Source organism: Sceloporus occidentalis, unplaced genomic scaffold, assembly GCF_023333645.1.
Source record: "Sceloporus occidentalis isolate IW3139 unplaced genomic scaffold, rSceOcc1.0.p SCAF_3, whole genome shotgun sequence".
Lineage (NCBI taxonomy): Eukaryota > Metazoa > Chordata > Lepidosauria > Squamata > Phrynosomatidae > Sceloporus > Sceloporus occidentalis.
In genome coordinates, this window is record NW_028316983.1 from 19,094,220 (window position 1) to 19,119,494 (window position 25,275).

Sequence of the window (25,275 nt, forward strand, 5' to 3'; positions counted from 1 at the left end):
TTGGTGCTCTTAGACCTCTCAGCGGCTTTCGATACGATAGATCACAGCATCCTCCTGGACCGCTTGGGGGGATTAGGTATCGGAGGCACTGCATTGCAGTGGTTCCGGTCCTACCTCTCAGGCAGGTCCCAGAGGGTGCTGATTGGGGACAGTGGCTCCAGAAAGAGGGAGCTCCTTTGTGGAGTCCCTCAGGGAGCCATTCTGTCCCCAATGTTGTTTAACATCTATATGAAGCCGCTGGGTGAGATCATACGGAGTTATGGTGCTGGGTGCTATCAGTACGCTGATGACACCCAAATCTATTTCTCCATGTCTCGTTCGTCGGCCTCAAATTCTAATGGCATCTCTTCTCTCAATGAATGTCTTCGGGCGGTAATGGGCTGGATGAGGAAAAACAGATTGAAGCTGAATCCGAACAAGACGGAGGTGCTCACGGTAGCGGCCCCGAAACCAAGAATTGGGTTGCAACCACCAGTCCTGGACGGGGTCACACTCTCCTCTAGTGACTGCGTTCGCAGTCTGGGGGTGCTCCTTGACTCGTCGCTCCTGATGATAGATCAGGTTAATGCGACGGTCAGGAGCGCCTGTTATCAGCTTCGGCTGATACGCCAGCTGCGCCCTTTTCTGGAAGTAAGGGATCTCGAGACAGTTGTGCACGCGCTGGTAACCTCACGCCTTGACTTCTGTAATGCGCTCTACATGGGGCTACCCTTGTGCCTGGTTCGGAAACTACAGCTGGTTCAAAACATGGCCGCCAGGCTTGTGTCAGGAACATCCAGAAGGGACCGTATCACTCCGGTTTTGAGGTCCCTCCACTGGCTGCCTATTGGTTTCCGGGCCCAGTACAAGGTGTTGGTTATTACCTTTAAAGCCCTAAATGGCTTGGGTCCAAGCTATCTCAGAGACCGCCTCTTCCCATACAATCCTCCCCGCGCTCTCCGGTCCTCTGGGAGGAACTTGTTGCAGCCTCAAAAATCGAGGCTTGCGACGACCTCCCGGAGGGCTTTCTCTGTTGTCGCCCCTAGGCTCTGGAACGGCCTGCCGGATGAGATCCGTCAATTAACATCTTTGGACAGTTTCAAAAAGGCTGTCAAGACGGATCTCTTCAGGCAGGCCTTCCCAGACTGAAATATCCCGGCCTCAGGATCTCAGGATTTCCCCCTCCTCAGTAATGTCTCCAAAGCCCCCTTTTCTTTAGAACTGAAGTTGCAGTGGTTTATTGGTTGGTATTATTTTGTTTAATTTATTGTTATTTTAACTAGTTATTGTGGTTTTAAATTAGATATGTTGTTTAATTACTTTTTAAGGGGGGAGGGAAATAAATTGTTTTTATGCTGTATGTTATTTTAATGCTGTAAACCGCTCGGATTGGTTCGCCACAGGGCGGTATATAAATAAAGATTTATTATTATTATTATTATTATCTTTCAGTGCAACTTTTAGTTAAAGTTGACTACAGAGTTGCACTGGAGGACCTAGACAGTCCTAGAGAGAACATATTAATGAAATCCGTGAATAATCAAAGCCGCAAATATCAAAGCCGCAAATATGGAGGGATGACTGTACTTCATCAGTCTGTTTATCTCTGCCTTCTACTGGGAAAGGAGGAGAAGAATGGAAGGGAACAATCTCTTGCTTTCCTCAGTGAATAATGTTAAAGAGAGAGATTTGTTTGCAATTACTTCTCCTTTTATTTTACTCAACCATTGAATTATTTTATGCCCAAACAGTTTAATCTTCGGTTAAAAGATTGGCAAATATTCAAATGTTCACTTAAGCCATACTTTCTTCAGAGGTTTGCCATTCCCTTCCCCTGAGGCTGAGAGCATGTGACTTGCCCAAGGTCATCCAGTGGATTTTAAGGCCGAGCTGGGAATCGAGCCCTGGTTTCCAGAATCCTAGTCCTAGTCTTGGTTGAAACGGATTATCTGGACCCATTTCAAACTGGCTTTCGGGCGGGTTACGGGGTTGAGACGGCCATGGTCGCCTTGGTCGATGATCTCCGTCTTGGCATCGACAGGGGAAGCGTGTCCCTGTTGGTGCTCTTGGACATCTCAGCGGCTTCCGATACCATAGACCATGGTATCCTTCTGGAACGCCTGGCTGAGGTGGGAATCGGGGGCACTGCGCTCCAGTGGTTCCGGTCCTACCTCTCTGGGAGGTTCCAGATGGTGCAGCTGGGAGACGTGTGCTCCGATGAGAGGGCCCTTATAACTGGGGTCCCTCAAGGAGCCATTCTGTCTCCCATGCTATTTAACATTTACATGAAACCGCTGGGAGAGATCATCCGGAGACATGGGGCGCGGGGTTATCAATACGCTGATGACACCCAAATAATTTTCTCTATGTCTCCGACTGATGCAGTGACCGGGGATGGTGTCTCTCCTCTCGTGGCCTGTCTGGAGTCAGTAATGGGCTGGATGAGGGAAAACCGACTCAAGCTGAATCCAGAGAAAACGGAGGTACTTGTGATAGGTTCCCCTGGTCCAGGAATGGTGGTAGTTCCACCTGTCCTGAACGGGGTCACGCTCCCTGTGAAGGACTCTGTGCGCAGTCTGGGGGTGCTTCTTGATTCGTCGCTCCACCTTACATCTCAGGTGAATGCGACAGTCAAGAACACCTGTTATCAGCTTCGGCTTATTCGCCAGCTGCGCCCATACCTGGCCCAGAGGGACCTTGAAATGGTGGTACATGCTCTGGTAACCTCTAGACTGGACTTCTGCAATGCGCTCTACATGGGGCAACCCTTGTATCATACCCGGAAGCTACAGCTGGTACAGAATATGGCGGCCAGGCTGGTCACTGGTACTTCCAGGACCAGCCATATTACACCTGTGCTTAAAGATCTGCACTGGCTGCCTATTCGCTTCCGGGCACAGTACAAGGTGTTGGTGATTACCTATAAAGCCCTACATGGCTTGGGCCCAGGATACCTGAAGGACCGCCTCTCCCCATACATTCCGCCCCGCACCCTCAGAACTTCTGGGCAGCAATTACTTAGGGTTCCAGGGGCCAAACTCTCCTCTACAACGAGGAGGACGTATTCCATCGTTGCCCCGACCCTTTGGAACGCGCTGCCCACAGAGCTCCGCTCGGCCACCTCCCTGGCTCAGTTTAGAAGGGACTTAAAAACCCTTCTATTTCAAACTGCATTCCCCGAGTGAAGTCCTAGATGGCCTCCCTCTCTATGTTGACGGCAAGATGGATGGCTGACCGGGGTTTTTAAGTTGTTTTTAATTTGTACAATGTATGTATTGTTTTTATTATGTTGTTCACCGCCCTGATCGACGGAAGGGCAGTATATAAATAAAAGTTTTATTTATTTTATTATTTATTTATTTATGACTGAACACCCATATTTATATGGTATTTTTATTGGTCTGATAAATGTCTCACCCATATCCATCGCTTTCATAAGATCAAACATACACTTCTATTCAGTGGTACCATGAGCTTTGAATATGGTAAGTGAAAGTACTGCTGTTTTCTATTTTCTCCACTTACCTTTAGGCTAAAGGAGGAAGAACTACTGTATGTATGTTGTCTTGAATGTGATGGTGAGCAGGGCATGGCCAAGGTAGATGCTGCTCCCTGTGCTCCTTATCCCATGAGGGGAGAAGATGGAGAGCAGGAGGTCATTGGAAGGAAGGAAGGAAGGAAGGAAGGAAGGAAGGAAGGAAGAGAATGGTGGTGGTGCTGCTTCCCTCCCTGTCTCCCCTCCTCACATGAGGAAGAGGAGAAGAAGGACACCAGCAGGCAGGACAGCTATGAATCACAGTTAAGTGAAACTGTGAGTACCTGTCCTATGGATATGGGAGCCATACGGTAGTTGCTAAAGTGTCATGTAGTAAGGTGACACTGGTCTAGTCGTAGGTTATAGTATCGCAGAGCACAGATAAGGTGCAAGAAGGCTATGATTTATTTGTAGATCACAGTACAGTTTGGGTAGATGTAGTGCTTTAAATCTTGTAAAGAATGAGGACAAATTAGACTTAGATGTGATACAGAAACATGACACTTCTGTTTTTGATCAAGCACATACTCAGAAAAATTAGACACAGGATAGTTATTGTATACTACTTTGTAAAGGTATATACTTTTGGTATGTAAATTTAAAGCACATTGCTTTAACATAGTGACTACAGTTTTCAGAAAGTAGAGCATTCTCAAACAATACTGGACCACTCTATCATAGTTTTGACCAAAACAGGTGTCTGCTGTAGAACAACAAATGTACACTTCAGTATATATTGAAAAATGCTAAAGTAAATGACAAAGTTATATATTTCCATTGTTCAAATGACTCCATGTTGCTGCATTGTTGTTAGCATGTTATCAAATTATTACAGGGTATCCTAGGCCCGTTCCGCACGGGCGTAAAGTACGTCCCCAGGATGTACTCGGGTTAGGAAATAGCGTGCTTTATGCACGCCCCTAACCCTAGTACGTCCTGGGGAAGTACAAAATGGCGGCGCCCATTCTACATGGGCGCTGCCATCTTGACATCGTGTCTGCATAGCGTCCGCATGTCCCGCAATGGAAGTGATGTCACGAGTGCACCATTGGCCACTTGCGGCGCCACTTCCGGGGCCCAAAAAGAAGCTGCTTTTTGCGGCTTCTTTTTGGTGCATCCAGGAACCACGCGGTTTGACCGCAGCGGTTCCCAGACGCAGCAACCAGCAGCGCCCTAGTTATTTTTAAGTTAATATCTCAGTAGTTTAAAATATGTCATGAGTAGTGAATTATATCCATAGAAAGTAAAATTTTAATTTAATATATTTTTCAAATGCATGCTTATTTTAGTTTAGTAATTAGATGCAAATATGATTATTACCTTTTTGTTGCATAAATGTTTGTCTGCACCATCTTGTAGATAATAGATAATATTTTAAGAAACAGAGCTGAAATGTAAAACGAAGCCATCACTATCATTTTTTAAGTTCACAAGCCATTGAGACATTATATTAAAACACACACTGTATTAAAATACATATAATACATATTGCATTCACAACATATTCAATATGAATAAAAATAATTACCCGGGGCAGGGGGTAGGGCTTCAAGGGATGGGGAACCCCCCCTCACTGCCCTGACTGCTCTGCTCTTGAGTAGAGTACAGTAGCATATGATATATGGAAAACACCAAGGATATATTAGGAAGAGGTCCAGGAGGGAGGAAGAGGGGGAATGCTCACACACCCTTCCTGGGTCCTCCCTCCCAGGATTTTTCCCTGGACATGTGCACACGCCTCCTTCTCAGGCTTCTTCCTAATATATCCTTGGGGTTTTCCATATGTGTATACTGGAGACATGTATCTGGTTTCTTTTCTCTGCTTATTTTTGAAACCTGAACCTCCAGATCATCCCAATTGATTCAGAATGTGTTGGTTTGAGGTTTACCCAAATTCAGTCCTACTGAACAGTATTACAGAAAGTAAAACTAGATCATTAAACTTCTTTGACTTACCAAAAGTTGTTGCTGATTTGGGACAGTCACTTCTGATTTTCCTTGTGGTGCAGTTGGTGTTCATCTGCAAGCCTACTGAATCTTTAAACCTGTGATTTTATAAATTGATTCAGATCATTTTAGATGTTTTTGTTCTGCACTATATGCAGCTTCCAAACTACCCCTTGTTCTTTATGGCTCGTGAAAGCCACGAGAGGAGAGCTGGCCCTTTGTGTAAGGGATTTGGTGGAATCCTCTTTTACAACACCTCAGGGTCTCAGCTTGCCTAAAAGATGTGGTGTTAAGACTTTGCTTTAAAAAAAAAAGTCTCCCCAAACCCTTTTCTGGAAAACATTCCATTCTTGGGCAACATGGAACACATGATGGTCTTTCCACTCCAGGAGTTCTTGAATTTGAGTATGACGTCAGGTCTGGTTAAGGGAGAGAGAAGTTTAGTCACTTTACTGGATGTCTTATTCAGAGAGATGGCCAAGAAGAATGTATGTTGGCTCTTCAGGCCCTCTTATCAAATTGATACCATTGGCCATGAGCTGTTTCTCTGGGATAGGACATGTTGGTTCTGTTTTACAGTAGCTCCCATCTTGCTTGTGGAGGGAATCTCTCAAAGTGATGCTGGGGGATTCCTTTTCAGTGCTTTGGTCACTGGCCTGCAGGGTCCTTAAACATTCAGTTCTCTCCCCATTAGTATTTAACACAAGAATGAAACTGCTGGGAGAGGTTATTTGGAGTTTAGTGGCTCCAGTATGATGATGAAATCCAACTCTGTTTTTCCTTTTAATACAATTTTAAGGAAGCGTAAATGTATATATCACTGAATACTAAAATTAAGATCGTCCATGCCATCTTATTTCCAATTTCTACATATGGTTGTGAAAGTTGGAGAGTGAAGAAAGCTGATAGGAAGAATAGTAACTCATTTGAAGTATGGCGCTGGAGAAGACTTCTGTGGATAACATGGGCTGCTAAAAAGAAAATGTTTGTAGAGCAAATCAAACCTGAACTCACCCTAGAAGCCAAGATGACTAAACTGAGACTGTCATACTTTGGACATAATGAGAAGGGATGACTCACTAGGAAAGACAGTAATGCTTGGTAAAGTAGAATGCAGTAAGAAAAGAGGAAGGCTACATTCCAAATGGATAGACTCAACCAAGGAAGCCACAGCCCAGAATATGCAATACCTCAGGGAGGCTGTTGACAACAGGGTGACTTGGAGATCTCTCATTCATAGGGTCACCACAAGTTGAGGCTGATTTGATGGCAGTGAACAACATCAAATATGTATTTATAAAATATGTAGATTTTTGAAATAAATGCTATAAAAAGGAACATTGGGTCTTACCTGTGAGATGTTCGTTTTCAGCAATGTAGGTGGAAATATCCTATAACATGGGTTGATTCCATCTCTTGCTCCGAAATAGGCAGGAAAAACAGACTTGAAGGAGTCGCCACCAGAGGGAGCAACCCCCTCCATCCCTCAGTCAATATTACAGCCGAGGATAGAAAACAAACTCAGAGAGGATTTAATGCAAATCTAAGTATAATCAATGGAAACTATCATAAAGTCAAACTAAAAATAACTAACAACCACCCTTGCACAGCCAAGGGAAACAGCCTCCTCAGTTCTGGGTGGGGAGGATATTTCCACCTACATCGCTGAAAACGAACATCTCACAGGTAAGACCCAATGTTCCTTTTTCCAGCGATGGAGGTGGAAACAGCCTATAACGCGGGACTTACCAAAGCTCCCCAAACCAATGGGTGGGTGAACTGAGGCATATCACTTATGTGAGAACCACCAAATGTGTCTTCCAAAGGAAGCCTCTTCTTGATTCAAGGCAACTCAACAGAGGTGGCATGTAAATGTGGAAGATGAAGGCCATGTCATGTCCTACATTTATCTTAGATGGATGTGATTGTTGGTAGTGCAGAGGAAGTAGCTGCACTGTAAATGGAGTGATCAGCAACTGATCACAACAGAGATATCTCAATCTTCTTGTAGCATGTTAAAATGCATCCAAGACAAGCCACAATTTAATTGTGACAAAAAGATGTTGAAATCATTTCTTGAATCAAGTTATTAGAAATGTTGATTTTGTCATCAGTGACCTGGATTGGGTCAGTCATTTGGTGTATATGAACCCTTAATGTAAACTTGTCAATTTGAATCAGAATTGAGCTGTTAGTAGTTGTAGTTGAAAACAAACACTATTGGTTTTAATTGAAGCCAATTTATATTGTGGAGTAGAGATTGTTGGTCGTATTCATTTTGCTTATTGGGAGTAACAAAATGATTTGCATCGCCCTAAGCTGGCATCCACCATTATTTGGAACTCCATCAGGGGCCAAATCAGACAATCCTTCTCGATTGGCAGCACAACCACCGTTCAAAGGGATTTGAACTTATTTGGGATATGTCAGAACAAGTGATTTATCTGTGACATTTATTGTTGAAATAGCTAGAGGAACCACTCTAGGCTCGTGTTCATGACAAACTATTAATTGAAGCAGATCGGGCACTGTAGGTGCGCCAATAACACTAGGTCAGATAACTGAGAACAACCTACCTGCCTGAAGGTGTTTTTCGTGGATCTTACCCTTTGTTTGGTCAGGTAGACTCTGGTCAGCAACGCATCTACAACCACTCCAAAGTATTGTACCTTCTGAAATGGAACTAGGTTGTCCTTTTCATGAGTTAGCAGAAAACCTTTTCTGGATAGGAAGGAAAGCACAACTCGACATCTGTTACATCTTATGGAAGAGAAACAGATCTGATCAGGCCATTGTGAAGTAACGGGTATACATGAAGATCTCACTGTTTTAATGTGTCCCTATCAGTGTAGTGAGTGTCACTGAATAAAACAACAGACTGAATGGTAGAGCCTTGTATGGAAAAAGCTTTCCCTGGTAAGCAGTGTGTAGATAATTGTGATGAGGTAGGTGGATTGGGATGCAGAAACAACTACAACTAAGAACAGGGACACACAAAATCATGGAGCTGAAGTGCCTCCAGGGTTTTCTGGAGAATCTCCAGTCCGACCCTGTTTTTTTTTGTATTGTTTTTGTTTATTTGTTTTGTTTTTTAATAAACCAATCTACCCATTTTTTAGCTCTAGCACCACACTCTAAATTTGTTTTTGATTGTTTTAAATGTAGAATTAAAGAAGATTGGAACAAGCCTCTTTGTTTTTATAGTTTTTTAATTGTCCCAATATTGATCAGACGTCTTGTGGCTTTTGGTATCAGCCAATGAATCTTTGCTTTCCTGTATCTTGAGGAAGCAATGAAATAGTGATGAGAATGGTATATGTATATGTGAGCAAATTTTTAGAGTTGGGAGGATTCATAGGTCTGGCTGAATTTGTTATGAAAGATGAAAGAAAGACTGCAGTCTTCCTCTCACCCTTTAGCACCAGTCAGTCAGGACTGAGGCTATTTGTGTCATTGTTTGACAAGAATTGTCACTGAACATTGTTGTTGTAGGTTCAGGTGAAGCAGCGCCTGGGACTGATGGTAAGGTTGATAACTAAGCTCAGACCACTGTCTGCCAAACCTATTGTCTCTTGTAAAATAAATATCTATGGGGGGAAAAGGAGGATTGTCCCTGATGAAGGGACCTCATTTTTTATTTTTATGTGAAAAAGCAAATGATTTTCCCTTATCATTAATTTTTTATCAATATTGGATCCAGTGATTGTTGAAAGAGTATATCACCAATCAATTATCAAATTTTGTTTAGAACAGGCATCCATATGACTGCGGTTTTGTTTTATTTCAGGGGTTGGCAACCTCCAGCCCGTGGGCTGGATGCGGCCCGCAGGCGCCTTTCTGCTGGCCCCCGCTCCCTCCTACCGCCGAAATCGCCGCCGATTTCGGCCGCTCCGGCCGCCATTTTGCCTTTCAAAATGGCGGCAAAGTCTCGCGTGACCATAAAGGCCGCGCGAGACTTCGCCGCCATTTTGAAGGGCAAAATGACGGCGCTCATTGGGAGGCCCGATGCGGCCTCTGGAGCCCTGAAACGGGGCTCCAGGAGCTGCACCGGGCCTCTGGGAGGCCCGATGCGGCAGCCGAAGCCCTGAAACGGGGCTTCAGCAGCCTCACCGGGCCCCTGGGAGGCCCGATGCGGCCTCTGGAGCCCTGAATCGGGGCTCCAGGAGCTGCACCGGGCCTCTGGGAGGCCCGATGCGGCAGCCGAAGCCCTGAAACGGGGCTTCAGCAGCCTCACCGGGCCCCTGGGAGGCCCGATGCGGCCTCTGGAGCCCTGAATCGGGGCTCCAGGAGCCGCACCGGGCCTTCAAATGGGCCCCGCCCACCTCCCTCCTGGCCCCGCCCTCCTCCCTCCTATAAATGGGGGGGCGGGGGGAAGGAGGAGGAGGCAGAGAGAGAGAGAGGGAGGGAAGGGAGGAGGAGAGAGAGAGAGTGGGAGGGAGAGAAGAGAGAGGGAGGGAGGGGAGGAGGAGAGAGAGAGAGAGAGTGGGAGGGAGAGAAGAGAGAGGGAGGGAGGGGAGGAGAGAGAGAGAGAGAAAGGGTGGGAGGGAGAGGAGAGAGAGGGAGGGAGGGAGGGGAGGAGAGAGAGAGAAAAAGGGTGGGTGGGAGGGAGAGGGTGGGAGGGAGGGGAGAAGAGAGAGAGAAAAGGTAAGAGGGAGAGGAGAGGGAGGGAGGGAGAGGAGAAGAGAGAGAGAAAAGGTGAGAAGGTGGGAGTGATAGGGAGGGAGGAAGGGAGAGAAAGAAAGTGGGTTGAGACAGTGGCATGCATTTTTTGCTGTTTTGTGGCCTTGCCTAGTTGCTTCCATTCTTGCAAATATTGCTCTTATTATTGTTGTTATCCTTTGGTATTCTTTTTGCAAAATCCCCCCACATGGACTTGCTTGCTCTTTTGTGGGTTGAGACAGTGGCATGCATTTTTTGCTGTTTTGTGGCCTTGCCTAGTCGCTTCCATTCTTGCAAATATTGCTCTTATTATTGTTGTTGTTCTCCTTTGGTATTCTCTTTGTAAAATCCCCCCACATGGACTTGCTTGCTCTTTTGTGGGTTGAGACAGTGTGCATGCGTTTTTCCTGTGTTATGGCATTGCCGGCCCTAGTAGCTTCTTGCAAATATTATGCGTCTCCGCCCCTGGAGGGTGGAAACTCCGCCCCTGACATGTGGCTCCGCCCCCGAATAGTGGAAGCTCCGCCCTGGCATGTGGCTCCGCCCCAGAGGGTGGAAGCTCCACCCCCATGTGCGGCTCCGCCCCCGGAGGGTGGAAGCTCCACCCTCCGGCTTCGGCCCCCCAGTTGTCTGAGGGACAGCAACCCGGCCCCCGACTCAAAAAGGTTGCCTACCCCTGGTTTATTTGTTTGATTTTATTTAAAATCTGCCTCTTGACCAATATAGAGGCTGCCTGTGGCCTTTTGTCAAATTGTATTACATCTGGCCTGGCATAAGCTGAGAAAGCAGCCGTTCTGAGTATTTTGTAGGTTGTCTTGATATAATTTTATGTTCACCTGATTATGAGGGATCTCATAAAATCTTTAGCCCACATAAGGTCAGCCCTTGAGAAAATGACATAGTTGAAGCAGCCCTAATTGCCAAGGAGGATGCTGTTTATGATCGTTTATCTGTCTTTTCATTAGGGTATGTATATATACATGTATATTGTATATGTATGTGTGTGAAAGAGAGAGGGAATGTGTGTCTCGTAAAGCTTGAGTATAAATGGGAGAAACCCAGGACTTATAATGAGTTATCCATTGGTTAGAATTGCAGTTTTGCCATTACCTGTCAAGGTAAATGATAAGGCTTATTAACAGACACAGAACTTAGGTGTAATGTGGCAGGTTTATCCCACTCTTACCTGATACCTTTGTGAAGACAGCTCTGAAGAGTGTCTCTAGGATTGAAGGCCCTGGTCTATGAAAAGTCACCTTTGCCTTGTGGCAAATCAAGACCGTTTCTTGTAGACTAATTGGAGTGGAGGGGTGGCCTCAAAAATGTTATTTAAAAATCTTAACCATTGTGTAGTAACACTGCAAAATGCTCAGTCACAAAGATGGAGCGATCTTGATCTCTAAAGGCTCTCCATTATCATATTTAGACAATATAGCAAAGTCAGGGCCTTGTTTTCATTCTTCATTTGAGGAATGTATTATAGGAAAGAACCTTTTTAAAAAAAAAAATAAAAGATGGTAAGGTCTTTTTGTTGTCCTTAGACTCAGCCAAGAGACTTTATTCTAAACAATTTGTCCCCAGTAAGAGGTAGAAATGTCAGATTTTCTTTGTAATGGACATCTATGTGTCAATTTCTTTGATCAAATCTGTTGTTGTACTGGAACTAAACCAGTTGTGGTCTTGGATTGTATCAAATCCCATTTAGGCTAGTGTCTCCTGAAATAGCCACTATCCTAAACCATTTTTTAATGTTCTGGCAGAACTTTATTTTGACCTCAAGTGTTTTTTGTTTGTTTGTTTTTAACAAGCGCTGTAGGCCACACATAGCTCTAGAAAAAATGAAAACAGGAGAAACAACTTTCATTGAGCATAAACTATGGCAATCACAAGTGGGATCTGCTGATTCCCATAACGAGGTGAGCTGTAACTATACACACACACAGAGCTATTGGATTTGGTCTCACAATAACAATCTATGGAGGCCTTATGACCTTCATAAAATCTGTATGAAAATGGAGTATTTGGTGTTGAAGGCCCAGGTTTGGACGGGGAGAACATTCTTCCCTTGAGAAAGATCAGGATCTTACAGCTTTAATTGCACCGAGGTGTTATTAAATTGTAATATATTAATTGTCTTATACAATAATAACATAAAAACAAATATAGCAATAATAAAAGATCATCAGACCCCAAAAGTCTAAGAGATTTCAGGCTATTGAAGGGCCCTCATTTTTATTTGTATTTCATATATACATACATATATAGGTGTGTGTATATATATATATATATATATATATTTCAGATCAGATTCCTCTTCTGAGGAATGAACTCCGGTTAATATTTTGTTTTAAGAGAGGCAGACTGGAGCAGAAGCAGCAGGCCTTTCTTCTTTTGACTTGACTTGGTGTCCTTAAACAAAATGGCTGCCACACCTTAAGTTGTAGCTTTGCCTCTTCTTTTAACAAGGGGAGAACAATAAATAAATTGTTTAGGCAAATTTATCCAAAGGAGTGACTGAAAAATCCAACTAGGGGATAATGTACCTGGCAGATCCTTTTGTTAACCCTCTCTGATCCCTTCAGTCCAAGTGATTCATGGAGGAAGGAGAGGAGGAGGAGGTGGCAGTTGGTTTTGGAGGGAAACTCTCCATTTGCACTTCTGTGCAACTGAGGTCTCTTTTAAACTGGCAATGCAAGCCAGAGACAAACTCTCCATTTGTAATTTTGTGTTGAGGTCTGTTTTAAACTGGCAATGCAAGCCAGAAACTTTTTTAAAACTGGCAATGTAAGCCAGAAACTTTTTTAAAACTGGCAATGTAAGCCAGAGACAAACTCTCCAGCCATATTTCTGAGATAACTGAAATCTCTTTGAAAACTGGCAATGTAAGCCAGAAACAAACTCTCTAATCACACTATTGAGGTAAATGAAATCTCCTTGAAAACTGGCAATGGAAGGCAGTAACAAACTTCTGGGGTAAATCTTAACCCACAAACATAGGATTAGAAGTAGGATCATCACTCACCTCTTGAAGTCTGCTTCCACTCTCTCTCTCTCACTGCCCAAACCTCTTGCCAGGTTTGATGTCTGCAGTGGGCGCAATCTGGCCAAGGACAGGTGGTTCTCTCCTCTGGCCACGCCAAGGCCTCTCTGGTTGTCAATCTCACCGCCCAAACCCCTTCTGGGGATGGTGACTGCGGTGTGGCGCCTTTTGGTTAAGGACAGGGAATATTCCCTCCTCCACCATGCCAATTCCTTTCGGGATGTCCATCTCACTGCACAGACGCCTTCCTGGGGTTGGAGATTGCAGCGGAGCACATCTGGTCCAGGATCGAGGGGTCTCCCTCCTCTGGCCGCACCTGGGCTCTCTGGCCTTTCAGCCCCTTCGGCCAGACATGGCTGGGCTGTCTTGTTCTTCTTTAATGCTGGAGTTGGGCCTTGTTGCCTCACAGCACAGCAGCTTCTGAACTGTCTCTCCCTGCCTGGCTTTGATTCAGCCATTAGATAGTCAAAGGAATAGAGCAAGACTAAAGAAAACATAGCTGTTTTTTGCAGGAGAGAACAGATCATCAATATAAGAAGAATAGAAGAAATATTAGAAGAAATATTAAAGTCTTTAAGACAAAGTCAAAGAAGGAGGAGAAAAGGAAAACACAGCCTACTTGGAGCGAGGCAGGAAAAAGACTGAGGGATGGAGGGGGTTGCTCCCTCTGGTGGCATCGACTCCTTCAATAATAAATAATAATAATAAATAAAGGTTTTATTTTTATACCGCCCTTCTTGTAATCAGGGCAGTGTACAGCATAATAAACAAATACACAATACAATACAATATGCAATAAGAAAAAATACATTAAAATTTACATTAAAAATACATTCTGGCCAGCTCGCCATTGCCGTCAGAGGGGGGGAGACTAACTGGAGCTTATATCGGGGAATGCTAACTTGAACAGGAAGGTTTTTAGTTCCTTCCTGAACTCTGCCAGGGAGGTGGCCGAGCGGAGCTCTGTTTTTCCTGCCTATTTCGGAGCAAGAGGTGGAATCAACCCACGTTATAGGATGTTTCCACCTCCATCGCTGGAAAATTTGTTTTTATTAACATATGCAGAAATTTTAACATGAACTTTACTTTAAAACAAGTTCTGCCCCATTTGTACTACAGAGCCATTTTTTAAAATCACATAAACAATATGGGAACAGCCACATTGGCTATAAAATCACTCAAAAGTCTGTATTTTAAGGGGAAATTTTAAGAGAAAGGTTTTTGTGCCTTTTTGATTGACCTAAAGGAACAGTGGGCCCTCCATATCACTGGGCTTTTGATCCGTGAATATGACTGCCTGAAAATCACCATGCCCCGTTATTCATTGGCAGTGATGTACATGTGCACATGCTGAAGTGTATGTGTTCACATCACCACCACTAAATAATATTGGAGCACAATATTCTGCGTTTTTAAGCATCTACAGAGGGTGCGGAAACAAATCCCTGCTGGTACAGCAGGACCACTGTATAGACACATATGGTTTTAGGACCTTTGCTAACTTTACTTATTAACTGGCTCATATTCAATACATGTCTTATTTTTGAGAAAATTTTTCTGATACAGAATATTTCTTCTGAGGACCAAGCAGTATTTCATTAGATCCTGTCAGCACCATTAAACATCATGTACTTCCTGTTACTGCCTTTAAACAGCTGTTTAGTATCATCTGTGTGCCACTCATTATGTCAAGTGTTGAAGTTGTTCCTGTCGAGGTAATTTACTGTTCACAGACAAGGTGAGAAGAGACTAGGGACTGACAATTAGGTAGTTGGAAAGAGGTGAATATCAAGCTGATTCATAACGGCTGTGCTGAAAAATTACATCTGGAAGTAGGCTCCAATATATTAGCAATTATTTTGTGTTAGGATTAATAGCACCTTTATAGCACTCTTTGGTGTACACTGTAATGCTTAGTTTAAGCGGCTCCTTAGGAAACATACTGTTGTGTTTAATATAAACATAAATTTATATAATTAGGCGAGAGCCAGCATGGTGTAGTGGTTTGAGCGTAGGACTTTAACTCTAGAGACTGGGTTTGACTCCCTGCTTGGCCATAGAAACCCTCTAGGTGACCTTGGGTAAGTCACACACCCTCAGCCCTAGAAAACCCCATGATAGGTTCACCTTAAAAAGGTAAAAGTATTCCATTGACTTGAATGTCTAGTCGTAATCTGCATTACTAAGATGAAAAGCCAGCAATGACTGAGGACTGCTCCAGTGATGATGTGGCCAGCATGACTGGCCAGAAGGCTGTTTACCTTCCCATTGAGGTGGTACCTATCTATCTACTTGCATTTGCATGCTTTCAAACTGCTAGGTTGGCAGATGCTGGGACTAGTGACAGCAGCTCACCCCCTCATACAGCATTTGAGCCTCAAACTGCCAGACTTCTGATCTTCCGATCATCAGAATTGGCATCTTAAACCACTCATTCACCTCATCCCTTAGGATGTTCACCTTAGGGTCGTCATAAGTCGGAAATGACTTGAAGGAACACAACAACAACAACAACAACAACTATAATTAGACAATGTCAACCGTTTGATGGCCTTCCTTCTATTATTTGTTACATTCCTTATATCATTTTTATCCCAATAATATTTCCTCATATCAGCAGAATTCTCTGTTATAGCAATATGTGTAGAACTGAGCACTCATAATAATAAATTAATATATTGTGGTGCAATCATAAAATCATAAGAGTTGGAAGAGACCGCAAGGGCCATCCAGTCCAACCCCCTGCCATGCAGGAAATCTAAACCAAAGCATCCCTGACAGATGGCCATCCAGCCTCTGCTTAAAGACCTCTAAGGAAGCAGACTCCACTACACTCCGAGGGAGTGTGTTCCACTGTCGAACATCCCTTACTGTCAGAAAGTTCATCCTAATTTTGAGGTGGAATCTCTTTTCCTGGAGCTTGCATCCATTGTTCCAGGTCCTAGTCTCTGGAGCAGCAGAAAACAAGGTTGCTCCCTCCTCAATATGATATCCCTTCAAATATTTAAACAGGGCTATCGTATCACCTCTTAACCTTCTCTTCTCCAGGCTAAACATCCCCAGCTCCCTAAGTCGTTCCTCATAGGGCATGGCTTCCAGACCCTTCACCATTTTAGTTGCTCTCCTTTGGACATTCTCCAGTATCTCCACATCCTTTTTAAATTGCGGTGCCCAGAACTGGACACAATATTCCAGTTGGGGCCTGACCAGAGCAGAATATAGTGGCACTATTACTTCCCTTAATCTAGACACTCTACTTATATAATCAGAGTGCACTATCTTGTGAATCTATCAAGAATGAAATGTCTAGAGTCTCTATTATGCAAAAATATTATATGACTGATTTTTCAGTATGCAAAACATGAATAGGCAAAGCGTGAGATTACTAAAGTTTTGTTTCTGAGCTTTATTTGTTAAATGCAGTGCTTTTTATGGCCTTAAGGTGGCAGAAGACACTGTGGTAACACCTCAAAAAGGCTGTAACGACAGCATAGCTCATAAAAGTTGAAATATATCAAGAGGGTGAATTGGAACCAGATTTAGTCATCCAAAGAGTAGCCTCAATGAACTAGTTCACATTTTTGCCACATCCATTAGCATTTCTATAAAGATGTATATAGCATACAACTAAATGTTAATAGTGGCCATCTATTGTCTTATTTTAGGCCTGTTGTACACAATTCTTGGTTTGAATTATAAAATGGGGCCTTTGAGACAAAAGTACAGACCCATCAGCAAATATAGTTCTGGCATTTTCTGATTCCCACCCTGTTCACTCTCTCTGCAAACACTCCAGATTGTTCATATGGATTGGAAGTGGTAAATAAGAAAGGATATGTCCATTCTATTTATACTGATTCACTACAGCACTGAGCTCCAGCAATAAATGGCTATAAAGAGCAGCTGGAGAATATGGATGAAAATTTCTAATCTAAAATATTTTGAATGTTTCTGAACTTACGCAGAGCATATCCTCCTCTGCTTCTTGACTCATTTAGAATAATTAAATACAGTCTTAAGTATAGCAAATGATCAATGTAGGTTTTATGTAAGGGCCAAAGATCCCAAGCTCAGTCGGGGCCTTGCCCAGTTTCTAAATAGCCAGTGCTCCCTCCAATCCTCCTCTCAAAACACCAGCAATGAATAATGAGGAAGAATTTTTTATTCACTGCACCACATGAATAATGAACACTGTTAACTAGCAGATTTACTTCTTAAGCCTTATTAGGAGGAAGAGGAAATGAGTCAGCAAATCAACAGTTAAATTGAACCACTTACAGTACAGTATTACCAAGCTTTAATAAGGGGTGCCATTAACCAAGAAATTAATCTATTAAGCCTAGTTAGGGGATGTGGTAACTATTTAGTATATAATAATTACATTTAACCACCAATGGCACTACATTTCTGCTATGGAGGGGCTGTGTGCCCCTGTAAGGCAAGAGGATATACGGATTGCAGCAGTGTTACTGGTAGGGTCTCCCATGTCAGACAGGTTTTTGCTGAGGAGCCAGACTGACAGGCAAAACAGATGGTCAAAAAGAGCCAGCTTCCCGGCAGACTGAAGGTGTGGCATTCAGACAGAAGCTGCACAGCCAACCACATGTGCGACAGATCCATGGTGTTTTGGTGGTGCAGCATTTAGATATGCTGCATGAAAGAAACAGTGAAGAAAGGCCGCTGCGGAGGCAAAGACACCCTCTCCCTGGCTCAAAAAAGGAGTGGCTTTCTTCTGCTCCTTTTTGCGCTGGGAAAGGCTGGGTTGGGGGCATGGCATGTGGATGCCGCGGCCACAACCCGGTGATCAAAGGGGTGGCCAGAAGCCACTCCTTTGAGGCCGTCTGTTTTGCCCCTAAATGTGTCAACTGCACCACTTGTGGAGGGTGACACTGGTGAAGCATTTATCAGAGATAAAACCTGATAAAAGGTCTTGACAATAGGACAACAGGCTGTTGATAACAATGTGCTCTCTCATTCACAGGGTTGCCATAAGTCAAGATCAACCTGAGGCAGTTAACAGCAACAAACAATGAAGGAGAGCCCTCCAAGATCCTTGATCATCAACAGTCTTGTTGAGGTCTTTCAAATCGTGATTTCATTTATTGAGTGAATCCATCAGTAATATGGTCTTCTTTTCGTACTGCTTTCTACTTTACAATGCATTTTTTTCCTAATATAGATATTGTGGTATGGACAAAAATCCCTACTCATGAAGGCATAAGAGAATTGTTGGAGCTGGCATAAATTCATAACACCTAGTCAAAACTGTGTATGGAAAAAGGTCCCTGCACTCAGTAGCGTCACTAGGAGGAGTGTGTGGGGTGTGTGTGAACCATACCAGGTGACACTTTAGGGGGGGGGGGTGACACCACTTCTCCTGAAACACCTGTCTTTTGGCAGAAAAAAGCTTTGGCTTTCAATTGCTTCCCTTTAAAATGCTTTAAAAGATGGTGGGAGTAGAGTGAAGCTCCATAGGAGGAGAAAGTAGAGGCCCCAGAATTTTTTAAAATTAAAATTTTAAAGTTTGCAATTTTAAACTTTTTTAATTGAATTTTTAATTTTTAAAAAAATATTTTAAATTTTCTCTAAAAACATCACATTTTAACCAAATCTTCATCATGTATATGTAAATACATTTAGGCTGTGTGTATGATATTGTAATTTGAAGGTATACTTTTAATTTTTCTCATTGTTTATGTCACACTATTAGCATTACTTACATTCAGTGGTATTTGAGATTTACTATTTACGAGTAACATTAGTGGAAAAATCATTGCTAAGGATTCTGTATGGTGTGAAATGGGAGGAGGTCAATGGTGTGGTGGTGACATCTTGAGTTACTGCACTGGGTGACACCAACCCTAGGGACGCCACTGCCTGCACTACAGGTGGATAGACTCACTTGAGGAAGCCACAGCCCTAAGTTTGCAAGACCTGAGCAGGGCTTTTGATAACTGCGTGACTCAGAGGTTTTTAATTCATAGAGCTGCTATAAGCTGAAATAGACTTGACAAGTAGAAATGTCCTAAGTGCATGCAGTAAAAGATGGGCAATTTGTTTTTCTGTTGCTAAGATGATATAGTAATACAGTATTTCAGAACTTATCACCAGTTTTCAGGACATTGTGGCTTTTTCATTGTATGGTAACTGATTTTTTTTTTTAGTGAACCTATATTGATTTTTAGCCAGATTGTTATGCACTCAGCTACTGATAGAAATACCACTGCCATGCACTGGCTAAAAGCTACAGTTATCATACACCGGATGAATTGTAAGAACAAGCCTGTATAATCTTGCTGATCATGCAGCACTGAAGAGGGTTTCATGCAATATGGAGAGGAGGGGCCCCTGAAATTAGTTTACTGTTGTACAACACCCTGAAAACTAATATGATGAAGGACAATATAAACAAACAAGCAAGTTTAGGACTGCCATATCACTCTGAGCATATGCAGTCTTATAATTTTAAGTAGATTTATCCCTACACAATGGAAGAGCACCAGAAAATACCAGCCATCTTTAGGTAGGATTAGAAAAAATCCTTCCTAAAGCCTTTAAGAGTTGCTACCAGCCAGAGTTGACTATACTGGATAGACAGTATAGACAGCACCATGTAGCTTCCTATATTCCTAACACTTTGTACACAATTTCTTTAACATGCTCTTAACACTTTATGAACACTAGATTGACAAGCATAGTAAGAGATACCTACTGTATATTTCCCCAATTTGATCTGTTTTTCAAGATGAGAACAGGTGCTTTGTTTCTGGATAGACATAGGATAGCATCTTCAATAACATTTTCGATTGTTCTAAGAACCTCAGAGCTGAAACAAAACAAGTTGATTTACAGTATCACACAGCACACACTGCGGTCCCACAATTCCAGATAAAATTCTCAATACAATTAATAACTGATTTAATGTATTACTTAGGTTTTTGAAATGGCAAAACCAAAACCCTGCACTTTGTTTTGCTTTCAATAGCCTTAGAAATCTTGATCTGCCATTCCATGTGTAGAAACTTAGAAAGTGCATTGCCAACCCCTACTGATGAGGGTTATTTTTCCTCAGCGAGCCAAACATTTGGATCAACTGGTTTAAAACAACTATGATTAATGTTTTAAATCAAATGATGTAATATTAGCTTTGGCCAGAGTTTGACTTAACTTGTTTTTAAATGCTGTAAACTTCAAAAAAAATGTTCAAGGGTATAATATAAGTACTTCCTTTCTACCATAGCACATTAACCTTTTGATCTGACACTTTGAATGAGTGCCTGTGGTTTTTAATTATATGAAGGTTTTGGCTGGATAGCAACATTGTGTGTGTGGTGCAGGGGGGGGGGCAGCGGAGATAAAATACATTATGAACTGAACAAAGAATACTGGTAGTGCTGCACCCTGTTTGTTTTTTAATAGTGAGCTGATTTGAGCTTCCTGTGAAGAAAATAACAGTTTTGCTTAATTTTTTTCAGCCCCTTCTCTCCAATTGCATTACTGTGGTCTCGATGAACATTTTATATATAGCATTAAGATGTTTTATGAACATATTTAAAGAGCAATTATAACTTGTAGCTATAATCAAAATCATATAAATTGAGATGTGAAATGTTAGAATGTCAGATTCCTTATTTTTATGCCTTTTTCCCTATATGGTTGGATTGACTAGGTCAGGTTAGCTCAATTATTAGCATAGGCTTCGACAAGGCAAAATTTTGCGATTCAAACCTTTGGAGGTTTCTAAACAGAGGCTGAATGGCCATCTGTTGGGGGTGCTTTTTGTGTGTTCCTGCATGGCAAGGGATTGGACTAGATGACCTTTGTAGTCTCTTCCAACTCTATGATTCTATGAACAGACTATATAAAACAAAATCACATCCAGCATTATGCCATAATTCAAGATAGCTAAGATTCAAAAGAAGATGCCCAGAGTTGCTCGAACGAGAAAATTATGCCAAGATTCAAGAAACCAGGCTTTGGGCTGTGCCAGCTGAAAACAATGTATTTCAGCAAAACAAAACTGACAGCCAAGGGCTTGCTAAGAGGTGTAAGAACTTACATAGTAACTAACTACAGAGGGGAGGTCTTGAGGAAGTGTTCATAGCTAAAAGGATTTCTTAAATAAATCTATCATTTAGCTTTTCACATTTATTTAGATTTTAGCATGAGTAACATGATGTAATCAAGGTTGCTGAAGGTGGAGTTAAGCATCTTTAACTATCATTGTTCTTAAAGACCTTGGGTATTTTGCAGTATATGATCTCTCTAATACCTTAGAGTTATGCAGGATACAGTACTTCCAGATGTGATTCCAGGAGACCAACCACTACCAGCACTTATTGCTGACATTGTTTTGTAAGTACTTAAAATGTCTTGGTGTGACTCAAGATCTGTTTATTTACCTTCTTTTAACTCCATGATGTTACTTTTATTCTAAATAAACTTTATGCATTTAACTTCCCTTGTGAGTGCTTTTACGTCCCAAATTAGTGGTAGGCAGCTCAGGATTTTCAAACATCCTTCTCATAATCACTTTATACAGATGATTTGTTCAAAATCCAACAGAAAACTTACTTAAGGCATTCTCAAGGGCTTCCCATTTTTGTCTTGTAAACTATTGCCATACTGCAAACAATTTGAGAGTCTTCCCTTGGTTTGAAAAATAGCTTTCCATGAGAATGGAGATGGTGGTGTCCCAGCCATTTGGCTTCATTTCATATAGCAGAAGTCTAAAGTCCCTTTTGGCATGAAGAACTGGTTGTGTGGTTTTTTGGATCATGATTAAACTTTTAGCTCTGGATGATCACATTCAATTGTGGATAAGAATATGGTCTTTTCTTCAATAGGGGCATATTTGTGATATATATTACAATGAACATCAGACTCTCACAGTGTGTTTCCTCCTTACTAAAAGTATATTAAGTTCTTTTTGAAGATAATTGTACATATATATATTAGAGGGCTAGAATATATCAGAAAGGTATTATATGGTTTTCAGCCATAGTTTCCCCCAAAATTGCTAGTGTTTAAGTTTGAACAGCTTCTGAATAAAAAAAACTTTGATGGACAGAATCAAAGGGTTGTGAACATTACTGATTTGCCATGTTTTCTGTTGGTACTTTTTATCATTTTACTTCTGTTTCTTTCAATTTCTCCTGCTGTTGCAATGCTCTTTTATGTTCCATGTGTATTGAATTTTATCACTGTTCTGCCTAAGCCAGATAATTTAGACAGATATGTTTTTGTTTCATCTTTAGAAATGTGTGACTGGTAAACAGTGCCAAATGGTAGATCCAGGTTTCACATCCAGGCTTAATGTCTTGGAACCAACAGAAGTTGAGAGTGCTTTAAAGGAGAAAGGGGAGGATTTGAATGGCATGCTCACTGGAACAAATCACATATGTTCTTTCTTTCATTTTAGCTCCCACTTCTTAAAGATGAAGTAACCCTTAAGAAGAAAAAGATGCATTAATGGCCAAACATGCCAACTTAAAAAGCTCTCAGCATTAATTACAGAGAAATCTAAGCTGGGAACAGCAAGGCACTAGAGATGTATCACATGAGGATAAGGCCTGTCAGCTCTTTTCCAACAAGTCACAGCATGAGCATTCTTTCTTTCCTTTTGGCAATACAAATAGAAATGCACTTAAATTATTATTTCACAACAGGAATTAAACTCAGTTATAGAATTAAACAGAGAGAGAGAGGGAAAGAGAAGAAGGGACTGTGCAAGTATGTTAGCAAACTGTGTTATATAAACCTAGATTTAAAATATTCTAAATTAAATTTGGAAAACAATACAGTATGTTGCTTAAGACAATGGCATTAAATGGTAAATTATTTACACTACATATCCACTGTATTTGTGCCATATATCCATACACTGTCAGCAGTAATATTAATTTATTTTTGTGACACTGGAAACTATTGCACGGTTTTAGCCAATTCTGCACTTGATTTTTTTTTTTTTGGGGGGGGGGGAGATAGAGATTAAAAACTGTTTCTCTGATCTGTTGGTTTGCCCATGGCACACCCCAGACTTCTGAGATCATGTGTGTAGCACCTGAAAAGCTCCATAATAGTGAAGAAATAATACAGCCACAAACAGGTCTGCTGCCCTGTCTTGCTCAGGAACTCTTCATATACCCTCCAGCATATAACATACGAAAGAGACATCGGGGTGTAGATAGCAAGATTATTAGTGAGGAATAATGCCCAAGCTAAGAGGGGCTGTGGCAGTGTGCTTTTGCCTGAGCCTACTGAGAAAGGGTGGGAGCCAGCATGGTGTAGTGGTTTGAGTGTTGGACTATGGCTCTGGGAGACCAGGGTTCAGTCACTGCTCAGCCATAGAAATCCATTGGGTGACCTTGAGCAAGTCATATTCTTTCAGCCTCAGAGGAAGGCAAAACCAAACCCCCTCAGCACAAATCTTGCCAGGAAAACCCCATAACAAGTTCACTTTAGGGGAGCCATAAGTCTGAAATGACTTGATGGTATAGAAGAACAACACTGAGAAGTCCTGGACTACATGTGAAGTCAAATGCTTTCATGGCCGACATCCATAGTTTTTTGTGGGTTTTTGGGGCTATGAGGCAATGTTCTAGAAGAGTTTATTCCTGACGTTTCACCAGCATCCGTGGCTGGCATCCTCATAGCCCAAAAAGCCAACAAAAACTATCCTGGTCCACAGTCTGTAGACCAGGGTTTGATTCCCAGCTCAGTTAAGAAACCCACTGGGTGGCCTTGGGCAAGTCACATCCTCTCAGCCTTCAGGGAAGGCAATGGCAAACCTCCTCTGAACAATTCTTGCCAAAACAAACCCAAAACCAATAACAAAAACCTTGATGGGGTATGCCTTAGGGTCACCATAAATTGGAAACGACTTGAAGGCACACAACAACAACATTGTTTTGTATACAACAATATATACTATCTCTTTCCTCTGATATTTTATACAGAGCAGTGTGAATACAGAAGGATGCAGAGCTCCGACTCTCTCCTGTGCTTTTCTTAGATCCAAACACACCACAGCAGAAATAATCCAGTTAGAGACTGCTTTAACTGCCCTGGCTCAGTGCTAGGGAATCCTGGGAGTTTTAGTTTATTGTGGCACCAGAACTCTCTGTCAGGGAAGGCTAAATGTCTCACAAAAAGGACAGTTCCCAGCATTCCCTAGCATTGATCCAGGACAGTTAAAGTTGTCTCAGACTGGATTTGTGAAGTCGAAGGCTTTCATGGCTGGCATCCATAGTTTTTTGTGGGTTTGTTGGGCTATATGGCCAGGTTCTAGAAGAGTTTGTTCCTGACATTTTGCCTGCATATAAACAAACGCTTCTAGAACATGGCCACATAGCCCGAAAAACCCACAAAAATCTATCAAACCGGATTATTTTTGCAGTGTGTTTTGGACCACAGTGAAAGTGGCTCTATTTTTGAAATCCCTCATATGACTCTGTGTCTTTACCTAGATATCTCATAGCTATCACTGGCAGCACCAGTTTTTCCCATTGCTTCCCTGAGGGAAAGTCGATGTTGATCCAGTAATGTGAACAAGGTCCAGTCTGTCTGTCTAGAGAAAGCCATCTTAAGGCTGATACGAGCAAACAAAAATGAAAGGCTAAACTGTTGGCAGAGCGTGGCGAGGGATGCTCCTTCTCCCTCGCCTGTCTGCTCAGTTTCTACATGAAAAGTTCAAATACGTGCCACAAAACCAGCACTTCTTCCTGCCCTCAGCCAGGATCATTGGAGAGGCAGAATGGGGCATGAGGTAATCTGTGCACCTGTCCAGCAGAGACTCTTTCTTGTCAATCTTCAGGTGGATTCAGGCAGGCAGCCAATCGCGTCGGGAGGCGGGACGAGCCGAGTCTCACCTGCTGCTGCAGAAACACACACACACACACACACACACACACCCCTTTAGTTCTGAGATGTTGCTTTTGTAAAATGATTTTTAAAAAGAAGAAATAATACTAATCTCTCAGAAAAAGTAGCAGAAGGAGGGAAATGCAGAGGGTGTTGGCAGTGGTAGCCTAACAGCCATTCTTCCTGAACCCCTCTTCCATCATCCAGTAGTTCCCAAATTTTGGTCTTCCACATGGTTTGGAGTTCAAGTCCC

The 25,275-nt window shown here is 42.4% G+C and overlaps 1 protein-coding gene across 4 annotated transcripts in view; it reads right to left on the reverse strand.

The window, feature by feature from the left end:
* The window catches only part of SPO11 (SPO11 initiator of meiotic double strand breaks), a 38,372-nt gene extending 13,447 nt beyond the window's left edge, over positions 1-24,925 (reverse strand). For 3 of the 4 annotated variants that reach the window (XR_016280380.1, XR_016280381.1, XM_089513781.1), the window contains exons 1-4: positions 24,625-24,925; positions 19,873-19,986; positions 5,471-5,559; positions 4,835-4,901 (exon numbers count right to left, since the gene is read on the reverse strand). Coding sequence is in view for 2 of the 4 variants with exons in the window: in XM_089513781.1 (XP_089369907.1) it covers positions 4,835-4,901; positions 5,471-5,559; positions 19,873-19,986; positions 24,625-24,743 (389 nt within the window). In the remaining 2 variants the exon portion in view is untranslated. The remainder of the gene's footprint in view (positions 1-4,834; positions 4,902-5,470; positions 5,560-19,872; positions 19,987-24,624) is intronic. The other variant, XM_089513782.1, reaches the window with a different exon arrangement.
* Between the last annotated feature and the right edge of the window lie 350 nt (positions 24,926-25,275).